At 25.0% G+C, this 12,741-nt stretch overlaps 1 protein-coding gene across 2 annotated transcripts in view; it reads left to right on the top strand.

Annotated features, from left to right (window-relative positions):
• Window positions 1–3,131: 3,131 nt before the first annotated feature.
• The window catches only part of LOC114128571 (RYamide receptor), a 100,538-nt gene continuing 90,928 nt past the window's right edge, over window positions 3,132–12,741 (top strand). The window contains exon 1 of one of the 2 annotated variants that reach the window (XM_027993113.2): window positions 3,132–3,459. In XM_027993113.2, coding sequence (XP_027848914.2) covers window positions 3,457–3,459 — 3 coding nt within the window. In that variant the 5' untranslated portion in view covers window positions 3,132–3,456. The remainder of the gene's footprint in view (window positions 3,460–12,741) is intronic. The other variant, XM_027993114.2, reaches the window with a different exon arrangement.

A 12,741-nucleotide genomic window follows, 5' to 3' on the forward strand; every position in this document is an offset into this window, starting at 1 on the left:
TTTTTTTAATTAAATAAAATTTAATGTAATAATTAGGTAACCTTTTTAATTACTGCAAGAGTTAATTTCAATGACCACTTCTCAACAAACGTAGACATTCTTCTGTGTAAACAATATACATTTTCCTTTTGTAGCATGAACCGAAATTAATGTTGTACAATGAAAAACGTTCAAATTAAATGAGTTGCTAAAATAATAATATATATTTTTCTATTTGGAGAACGCATCGCATCAATATATTTTTTGGGTAATCAATATGTTTTTGTTTCTTATAATAGCTTGATTTGTAATGTAATATTATGTTTACAAATTAATAGTCCCAACAAACGAAATGAGCTAATGCTGACCGGGTGTCTTCTGCCATTTTCTCTTTATGTCATCTGAAAATTTCTTTTAATATTCTTTGAATAATTTACAAGACAAGAGAGAAATAGTTAATACGTTAATTTTGCTACTTCTGAGTGAAACTTTTAATAATTTTGAGGCCGAATGAATTATATTTTCAAGTAACAATGCTTTAGTAAATATAAAAAAATGTATTTAATGCAATTGTAATTACATATGCATTATTGTCTATTAACATACTATATATTATGATTTATCTGTAATCATCCACATCCAATATTAACTTTATTGTATGTAACAATAAATAATTTACGATAGTTAATATAGGTAGTAAAAAAATTATACTAAATAATTAGAGTAAAGTATCTTACATTTATTTTAATTTTTGTATAATTCTTTAAAATATTTTTTTCTTCAGCCTCATTCAATAAAATGTACGAGAATAAGTCAAATATTTTATTTATTTGTAAAAAAAAGTTTTGAAACAATGATCAAAGGAAAAAAATTGCTAAAATAAGATTCATAATAATGAAATTTAAAACGCAAGAAGATTTAACATGTTAAAAACAAACAACTTAATGTTTAGTTAACATGACAAGCGTAAATATTCTAATGTGAGACAAATCTATTCGGTACCTACATCAAAAACTTCACACTGCTATAGCGCATTGAAGGAGGTGAACTCAATGTTCACACTCCTTCGACTCTTGGCGTCTCCACTTACAGCATAGTACTTTGTCAACAAATAATAATTAATTTTGTGTATTATCACAATAAATATTATGATATATAAATGAATGTAAAAGACAAAAACAAATAAAGAATATAATGAAAAGAAATTTTTCGATTCACGCACGCATACAAATAGGTGCACACATACATATACGTAAGAAAATTATGATGGTTTTTTGTCAATTCATATTTTAAAATAAAATACAGACGAAAATGAGTTACCATAAAAGTCATAGATAACGTTATATTCACGTTTCACTGGCATACTCAAAACTTTACTAGTTAAAAGATTATTATAAATTATAACTAAATGTCTGAATTTTATTTGACGTTTATCCATTGTGTTACAAGGTGGCAACAACGAGCTATCTAACCTAGTTTTCAAGTGCATCACAGAAGTAAACTTGACCATAATTTTTAATTTTAAATATCTACACGCATGTGGCATGTGATCGGTTAATACTAATTTTAATTAACTTTTATAATCATGATATTATTAAAATCAAATACATAGGAAAGAAAACCGACATTAATTGAAAAATGAGTAATCGGTCTAGTCGTTATAGAAGAACATGAAACTTATATTATGAGGTCCGAAGTCTGTCGAACAACTTACAGTGAATTTAAAACTTAAAAGACCATTATATACGACGTGCACGTATAAATATGGTGAAACGAACAAAGTTTCAGGGAGATTAAATAGCCCCCAGGCGATTCCCATATAATTGCGCCACCATTTCGATTTATGGTCATCATATAATGACGTATAATACATATAAAAATCTCCGAAAAACCGAATTATCGTAACCCATGCTAAACGGTACGGACATACGGAAAAAGTTGTAGCGAGGTGTGTACATTGTAGGTATATACGTATACCTATAACCTATACTATACAGGGTATGGTGGTGAATAGCGTAACTATAAAAAGCAATAAAACTTTAACAAACGTATTATTATTGTTATCCGAAATGGCAACCGTACTTACACCGGTTACGTTAAATCTTGAATGTTTGTACTTGTCGAGAAAATACAAAACTCGGTGATATAGTTACGACGAATGACGATCGGTGACGTCCCTTTAGTTTTAAAGTAGACGTACGACGGATACGAGATTGTCGATAAGATATATTATGTAGTAAATTATTATTAATAACGTACATTGAATCGTTGATAAATAGAATAGTGGACGTTTAAATTACCAATCTCGTAAATCATGTCACTAATAACGCTGTTAACAGAAGTGCTACGTTTTAATAATACTCTCACTTGTTCAGTAAACATAGGCTTTACAATAGCCGGGGCAAGAGTGCAATATGTGTGGTTGTATACTCTGCGTCTATACTGAATCTATATTAATAGCTACTGTGGTTATTAAGGTTACCACTATCCTCAAGGTATAAAATTAATAGTCAGCTATTTAACTTCTAGATAGCCTATGATGGGTCTATGGTTAACTGATAAATTGTATTAAAAAATATTTTTTTCATTAAAGGAATTATTTTTTTTTTTTTTTTTTTTTTTTTTTTTTTTACTGATATAAAGAAGAAAATTAAAATAATTCTACACCACCTGGCCAGCAAGCAGGGCTATTACCGTCTATGTCGGTAAATATAATTATTTAACGAGAAGGCGAGGTAATTATATGCTCTTATTGAAACGCTTAAATAAGTAAGTAGTTCAAAGACACTGTTCAAAACAGCTCTATTGTAGTACCTAGCAATACATGCAATACTAGGCGCTATTACTATGTCTAGGCGCGCGATGAAGTAAACGAGCGTCGGAAAAACGGTTCAAAGTGGATTGGTTTCATTAAACGTATATCCCATGGAAATATTTATAATAATATTCTACGTCACGTGTCAATTTACTACTTTTCGTATAAAATTGGCTTACGAGGGTAATAGGTAAGACGGCCAATCGTCCGCGGCAGCTGTTACCTCCGCTTGTGTTGTGCGTGTGTATAGAATAAAATGGAAACAAAATGTTATGTAAGTTACCGGCTACACGAGATGAATTTATCGTTTGGGTCTGTGTCGGTGTGCGCTACAACGCTCGGGCAGCGGACCTTTACATAAGTTGCGTTGACGGTGGCGGCGGCGTTTTTTTGCGCAAGTATTCGAATTCTAGTGCGTAACGGCGGCGCGGCGGGTAATACCAACACGCGCGTGGAGAGAGACGAAAACCGTTTAAATGTCGAACGGCCCTCTTAGGCGTCAGTCGTCAGTCGTCGAACATATCGCAACTTTGGCCGGTCCGTCTGGCTAAATAGATCCACGTGAATATAACTTAATAATAATAATAACCTAACCCCCCCTGATCGGTGTCCGCAGCGATCGAGTGTAGTGATATTGTACATTCTCCTCGAGAATTTCTAAAATGGTAAGTTATTACGATATATTACAATATTATATTATTATTCCAATAACGAAATCCGTATAACGTGATTGAAAGTACCTCCGTCAAGTTATAATATTTTTCTTAGGAACTAATAAACAGCACAAATTAATTGAAAAGCTCTCCGATGCCAAGAGAAAGCCTAATCTTTTGAAAATGAAAATTTTTTCTAAAATATTTCGAATATTATTCTAATTTTTAAGTATCTTTAAGATACTAATATACTTTTCAACTCCTGCATATTTTATTAAGCTGAATGAACTATTATTATTAATATTCTTACTGTACATGAACTTTGGATTTAATAATATGTTGTACTTAAAAACATACCTAAGGTTCTATTATACTATATAATTTATAGAAAAAATAAAAATTTACAACGAACGGCTGTCAAATTCTGAACGATATTTTTAAGATCTAAAAATAAATACGATTCGTGTTTTGGTTATGTAATGTCTTTTATCGCAAGCGCCCGTGATAATTGATAAAATATGTCCCTGTTTTTTTATTAGTCATCATTAAAATATTACGTCGATTTAAACGCAAATATTTTCCGTAGGATTCAATCGAGTTATTTACTTTTTTTTTTATATAATAACATAACAACAATATTTTATCAATTGTGCTTGAATAAAATACACATTTCCTTGAGATAAATAAATACAAATTGCATACATTATATTAATATATTAAATATTTACACTTTGAATATAAATTTATTTAAATATAAATTAAAGTGCAGTTTTTTTTCTTTTTTGATGTATGCTGTACTAATAACAAGAGTTGATATTTTGAATGAGAGGTTTTTATAAAAATATTCATATTTAGATATTTACTGCAGATACTAAATAGTACAATTATTTTTAGCCACTAAATAAAAATCCATTATACATATACATTTCACATAATAATATAATATATAACACTTATTGAAATATTAACAATTCTAAAATTAATTTTAGTATATAAACAAAAAAATGCAACTGCTTTTTATCAGTACGTAGTTTTAAAAGCCACACGAAAACATTTTTTTTAAAATTATAGCTTTTAGCTAGAGATTTACCACTATGTATTAAAAGTTTTAATAATATTATTTAAGAGGGAAAAATGTTCCATAATTATTAATTATAACATGCATATAAATGGTACATTGTATTTTAACATTTATTACTTCTATTTCGGTATGGTAAAAAAAAAAAACCATAAATACAGTTACTAGACATAACTGAATAAAAACATTTTTTTATCGATGTATTACAAATAGGCTAAGGTACCTACACAGTAGTTTAATCCCACTTACTTATGCCATTGTTATTCTGTTAGGACTTAATTTTCCTCGTCACATCATATCCATTGCATTATTGAGATTTATGATTAAAATCACATTTTCTGATTGATTTTTTAATTTTAAACAATGGCAATCTTAACAACAATAATCCAACATTAATACTTAACAATACATGTCTATTATCTACCTGAGTATTTAAGTAAGTAAGTAATATCCTCTTCTTGTTCTTATTATAAGCTATTATAGGATTATTTAACATTTAAATGTTGGAAGTTTCCAAACATTAATATACTTCATGTAAGTAAATCAATTAACTTTTTTTTATATAAATTTAAAATAATTATATTTGTTTAAATTATATGTATGGATATAGATAAAATTTCTGATTGTGATAATCTTAACGTTAACAATTTCTAAAAAGTTGTTTTTTACAAAAATACCATATCTTTAAATTATTCTGTACTTCACATTCTTCGTTCCAGATAGATAATTATTATTTTTAACAAAAGAAGAAAATAAACAAAATTCATATTTTAAAATATAATTCATTTTAACTGAGTTAAAACTTGACTGTCTTCCTTTGTCGCTTGTTTTTCTTACATGATGAATACAAGAGATTCAAACTAAGTGGTCACACGAAAATGATGTTTTTTAACGAGAAGTTCATACCAAAGTCTTTGCAGAGTCTTTTGTAAGAGAATACTTAGTTATAAGACTAAACTTTAAGTCACAAATAATTAAGTTTCGAAAATATATGATATTTAATTTTTACTATCAGATTTTTATGTAAATAATAATAATAATAATAATTATGATAATTATTTGATTTATAATAATATGTCATATTTTATATTCAACCATATTTCTAATTTTTTATTTTCAAATATGCACTTGAAAAATATATACTGTTTTCATTAAATATCTTTCAACTACGATTGGGAGGTATAAATTAAAACCTTTATACATTGTGAAATATCAATGAATTTATACAATTGTAATCATAATATTTCAAAATTAAAAATACATAGGTAATATTAATCACAATAATTTAATAATTGTTTCATATTATACTAGTTAAATTATTATTGTAATTTTATTGTTTTCAACAGTTCTGTAGTTTTGATCTATACGTAGAATTATAGAAACGAGGTTCGCATCAATTATTTTACCATTAGACATTAAAGTTTTTGTACATAATTTATAATTGACTCGGAATTACAACAAAAATACTTTTTTTATAAAACCGATTGTGTAAACAAGTATTTATAATAATAGGTCCAATTGCAGAACATCTTCTTTTCAATCAGTAATTTGTATGCAAAAAATATATTTGATATTAATATATTGTGCTTCTAGAAAAATGTGTTGCACTACGGTTTTATTATATTATATTGAATAATAATATTTACGGATAGTAAGTAAACCCCCTCTCTTTACTAAGTGATATTTCAATATAATATAACACACTCTCAAAAAAAAAAAAAAAAAAATCGTTGCTATGCTTACTATAACTAATGATGATATTTTTAAAATGTTTTACTGGACACATCGATTCCAAAGCTTAGGAAAGTATTAACACCCACGGAGATAAAATAAATTTCTTACTTCACGGTATCATTTAATAAGATTTTACCTATAAGTTTTTAATGGTTTTGAATAATTTAGTTGGTAAATTATAATTTTCCATACATTTAATATTCAGATATTGACGTCTTCAGACAACCACATTAAGTTAATGATAAAATAAGAATCAAATATGGATTATTGAATTTATACACTATTCAATATTTTTTTAGTTTTATACCGTCCATTCAACTTAAAAATTGTATAAAATTCAAATCAAATATAAATAGAAATAATTAATAATTGCGCAATCTTAATTGTTGTTTACAATTCTAAACCTCACTAAGTATAAAAAAAACTAATGAAATATTTGAGTAGAATGAAAACTATAAATTAATCAATATGAAATGTATACATTTCTTGGTGTTATTATATTATTATTTATTAATTGTTTAAAATTGTAATAAATAACATAATTGATCGCTGTTAAATTGTATAAGTGAAGGATGGTTTTCTATCTTATATATTTATATCAATTAGATTTTAGAGATTGCTACATATATTTTATTCACCCATTGTTACTATTAACATTACACAGTTCATATATGGCGTGAAATAAAATTAAAACAATTATTTTTCTTTTATTCAGTAAATAACCATAAGGATAGAATTCTTCACTAATAATTTATTATTGAATTGCATGACTATGACAATTTTAAGGATAGTAACTTTAAGTAATATCAAATAAGATACCTATAATATATTATATTATAAAGGTCTGAAAAAGGTCTAAAAATAAATAAAATTACATGAATACATTGAACACAATAATTATTAAAGAACAAAGTACCTATAAATCTATTTAAGCTTATTAAAATTTTAATAGAAGGCCACGAGTTCACTAGTTAAAAAAATAAAACATGTGATAAATATTAGCTAGTAAAGGGTGTATAGTTTATTCTTTTATTATTTATCTAACAATAGATAATATTTTGAGTAGGCATTATGTGAAATTGTAAAAATGTATTAACATATATGGTTTGTATATTTGAATTGTTTCAAAATGATAAAACTTTAGTTATAATTAATTTTCATAATTTATGATAAAAAAAATCGTTATATTTTAAACTTATGTGACCATTCATTTACAACACACTGCTATGTCGTTTATTATTTTACTCAGGGGCTTTCATTTTTATGGACCACTTAACTCTAAAACAATATTATGCATATTTTATAAATAATCATATAATAAAGTAAACTTAATCGTTAAAAACTATTTGTGAAAAAAAATTCAAATACTCTAGCTATGGTAGAACTATTTCACGATGAGTGTTTTTTGTTCGTTTCGTAAAAATGTTAATTTGATTTTTATCCTGTAATGTATTTGTCAATATTTAGATATTCACTTTTCAAATATAATATGAAATATGAATTGGTACACAATAAATTATATTTTACTTAAATACAACCTTTGATGAATAACTGGAGTATGTACATTATACACAGCAGTGCTACTACCTATATAAACATTACAACTAATACATGTGTGTCGAAATATAAAAAATAATATTGATACTTAAGTAATATTATGTATTATAAACATAAAACAATTTTTTAAACATATTTTATACTTGTAAGTTATGAACTAACAACTATAATAATACAAAATGTAGACTTACAAAATATTTATTCACTTATATTGTTCGCAAAAATTGATTCTTAAACAATAAATATTCATTAAATTAAATAATCATAATATGTTAACATAGAATAATAAGGCAATGTATTTTAAATTTTCTTAAGTTAAGATTTCAAAAATATTTAATAATTTGGTTTCGGCTTAAAATAAGATATTGTATAAAAGACACATATTTTATTACTTTTCGCTTTAAATGGCTGGACCTTAATTATTAACCAGTTGGCTAAAACTTCTGGTAAGTGTCCAACATTCAATAAGCACCCAACCGAAAAATGTAGGATCAGAGTTAGAATTAAACTATAGAATATGAATTATGCCTTATGTATAAAAGGCCCTTATGATCTTGTGTAATTTTTTTAATTTATATTTATTACTACATTAATTTATTGAAAATAGTTAATAAGGGTATTTTTAAATATATAACCCAATCCGAGGGACGAGTCTTTGTTAAAATAAAGCTGTTTATATAGAAAATTAAAACGTTTCTATTTAGACATTTACACTGGAACTAATTATAATTAATTATCTAATAAGTACAGTATAATCTACATAGTTTTCTTCATCTCTGACAATTAGCAAATCGTCGTTGATGTAGTTATACCAACGAGTATAAATCTTCTGGATCATAAATAATATTTTATTTAAAAGCAACATAGTTGTCTATAGTATTTATACATCTGTATTTTATGCAACGCATTGTTTTAAACCCAAAAATGTTTTTATAATTACTTTTCTTTGACAAATATATTTTTTTAATACCTCCGGAGAATATAAATTTAAAATGATCATCTGAAGAACACTAGAAGTTTGATTTTAAACTAATTATTTGTAAATAATTTACATAATATAGTCTGTTAAAATTACTTATCTTTGGCTGTAACTAAATGAAAAATACTTGTCAGGTGTAGAGAATTTGAGGTGAATGGAATTTTGGTATGTTAAGTGAATTCTTTCTTTTTTTTGAAAAAGGTGTGCTATAAAAGCTGTTCAATTACAAATGTATATTATAGCTGACGTTTTAACAAATTAAAAAAAAAAATCGTTGTTCAATTTTATTAAAGAGTGCATAAATAACAGAAGAACTTAAAATTGGATCCAAGACTACTTAAATTATTACAACTATAGAAACCTGTCACTCGCACAACTAAGTTTGACAGGTAGTTAGTTAATAGTTAGAATATGACAAATGTATGATGGTTAAACTAATAAAATAAATCGTATTTACATGGCGTGCATAATGTAGATATAATATTATATATCAAGGTTAACTGTTATTTTAATTATTATTAACTATTCTAATTAAACTATATAGTAAAAAAAAATAAATAATAAGTTTTGAAATAAATCAAAGGTGTAAGAGAAGTACTATTTATGTTAACCGATGATCTACAAATATACAACTGAACTACTCCGATATAATATACTCAGTATCTATATACAATGTATATATATATATATTATACATGGCTAAAATATTTCACTAAACAAAACAAAATCGGATTTCTGAATTTAAATATTGATAAGTGATTCACTTATCCACTTATTTGTGGCAGGATTATTTATTTCAAATATCTAAACTCATTAAATTAGCATTTAAAAATGTCATTATAAGCATTAAACAAAAAAAGCGATTATCGTTTATTGGTGGCCACCACCTACGTCGTATCAAAGTAGAAAATAATATACAATGAAAATAAAATAAAAAAAAAACAAATGTAAAGAATTTAAAAAAAAAATCATTACAGATATAAGTAATTTGTTATATTATGATCATTTAAATTTCATATTTGAAATATTAATAGCATGATATAAATTGTACAATACTAATATATTTTATGTACAATGCAAAAAAAAAAAAGTAAATAATAATAATAAAAAAATCTTTGTATAAAAATATGAAGCTTGCTCATTGGTGAATGGATCATTTCAAAAAATAAATTTTAAGAGAATTGCAAACAGTTTATTGACGTATATGATTCAAGATTTAAGGATTGCTATAAGACTTATTTGACTTGAGAAATAGACCTAGGTGTTATAGATAATTTCTATTGTATTAGGAAATACGATAATCTGAACTTTTCGTTAAATATGTCTGAGAGATGGATGGTAATTGTATTTGGACGAGGAAGTTTGTGAGCTACTTAAGCGGTGATTATAGATCGTAACCCAGAGATTCACCAAATGGGATATTACAGATGAGAAACTTAGCTTAGTACCCTTCAGGAGAGAATTTTGTGGGATTTTGTCGATTTTGTCACCTACCGTAGAAATATATAATAAGAATATTGTTATATTGTGATTGGAGAGTTCGTGATAAGCGTTGGTGGAACACATAAACTTCATCATCGTCGTAAAATAACCTATCTGCTATTCGATTTATTTAATAGTAGTATCTACCAGTAAATTTGCATGGACGTAAGGTTAGGATAATACAGAAATAAGAATTATATTTTTGGTATTTTTCAAGTGAATAATTTTTTTAACATTTATATAATAATTTATCAATTAATTAATAAAAAATAATAAATATGAATATAATATAATAATAAATTAATGTACGTACTTATCATTTTTATTCAATAGCAGAGTATTAGAAACTATACCTAATATAAGTACCTATCGTCATGCTGAACATTTTAGACATATCTTGAAGGCTTTGATAAACTCAATTTTAAATGTTGATTGAAATATTTTTTTTTTATTGTAATTATAATGGATACAAGAGAGACATTTTAATTTTTTGACTAACTGTCTAGTATATTATACTTGGAAAATATAAAGCATTTGGAATTCCATTAAATATGATTATATTAAAAATTATGAATGTATGCATGATAAATAAATATGAAAAAAAGTTACGGGAAAACATTCCAACATCATCATTCTTTATAAATATATCCCTAGAGACAATATTACGTGTGTATGTGTTATATACTTATATGTTTAAAGAAAAATTAATTGAAGTTTTAACGTTTATTAACTGGTAAATATAATACAAATATTAATTTTATTATTTTTAAAATAACTGTTGAACCTCTAATTTTAACGAAATACAATAAATTCAAAAAATAATATTAGATGTGTCAAGATAATATCCTATGATCTGTACCAGGTATATTGCCTATACGATCTCTACAGACTCCTTAAATTAAATTATGTACTGTTAAATAAATAATTAATAGGATAAACGTTTAAATTAATTAGCGATAATGAAAGTATTTAGCGTGATGCATTCAAGAAACACATAATACTTACGATAAATCAAAATATCGATTTAAGTTTTTTCGTCAATGTAAAGAATAATGAACCATTTTTGTTTTAAATTCTGATTGAAGTAATCATTGTATTGATTTTACAATGATGTTTTTTTTTTTTTATCTGTCTACACTATAACTTGTAATAATGTTTCAATTTTCAGCTGCAGGGCTACTTTTTGTTGGTGAATTAAATATTCTCGGTGCATTAGGGAGGTCAAAAGTAAAAAATGCTCAGTAGTTTTCAGAAGCATCAGGAAAAGCGCCAGTTTCCATCAAAATCAATTGTTTTATTTTGTTGTAATTCAAAAACAAATTACTGTAAATTATTTGAAAATTTCACCAAATATTTATATTAGCATTATCTATTTACAGTTAGGTTAGGTTTCAAAATATTTTGACTTAAAAATAAATAAATATTATTAACTATTTATAGATAACTGAAATTTGAAATTTTTCTGAGTATTTTTTTTTTAATGTTGATAAAAAATATTTAGCTGAACAAAAAATGTTAAAAATTTAATACAAGATTTCTTAAAAGCTTAAATTATCGCAATAAAAAAAAATTGTTGTTCACGTGTAAAGTTAAACTATTATAGTAGTATTTGAAATATTAATTGTTTTTTATATAAATTCCAATAAAATTGTTTTTGTCAAAATTCTTTAAAATTTAATACAAATTTCTCCATAAATTATTCTAACAGTGATTGAAAATTTATCAAAATACATATATATACATTTTTTTTTCTTAGCGTTTGAAATTTTAGTATTAACAAAATTCGACAAAGTCACAAATATTTGCAAACTATTTTATAGTTAAAAATATAAAAAGTTTTATATTGATAGTAAAGATTTAAAAAATGTAATGCGTGATTGTCCAAAAATTTTGTTTATAATAATTATAAAAAAATTCAATTTAAACAATTTTACAAGTAAGTACAATTTTAATTTCCGCGAAATCGAATAACACATAAAATAAAGATTTACTAATCTACGAATTTAATTTTTGTTATAATTAAAAAAGTGCTAGTGAAAGAAACTTGAAAGTTAAACCAAATGTTAAAATTAGTATTTTCTTTACATAATTTAACTTTCGAAATATTTCGATTATTTTTAAGCTATTTATAGGCATTTGAAATATTCAATATATTTTTCTTAGTTTTCTTTTTATAAATGTTGAATAAAAATTTTTGCGCAGTAAAAATACTTAAAAATGTAATGCGAGGTTCTAATAACTTGGTTTTACAGTAATTAAAAAAATATTTAAAATACATAGAAACAATTTTTTTAGCGTTTAAAGTTAATTATTGGCAATATTAGTTAAATTACAAATATTTGCAAATGATTTTGTAGTTAAAAATGTATTATAATATGTTTTTTTATTTATAACTAACCAGCTAAGAATTGAAAGTTTAATAAAATAAAAGTATAAATATAATACAGTGAAACCTCGATAACTC

This window comes from Aphis gossypii, chromosome 1 (assembly GCF_020184175.1).
Source record: "Aphis gossypii isolate Hap1 chromosome 1, ASM2018417v2, whole genome shotgun sequence".
In the NCBI taxonomy this organism is placed as follows: Eukaryota; Metazoa; Arthropoda; class Insecta; order Hemiptera; family Aphididae; genus Aphis; species Aphis gossypii.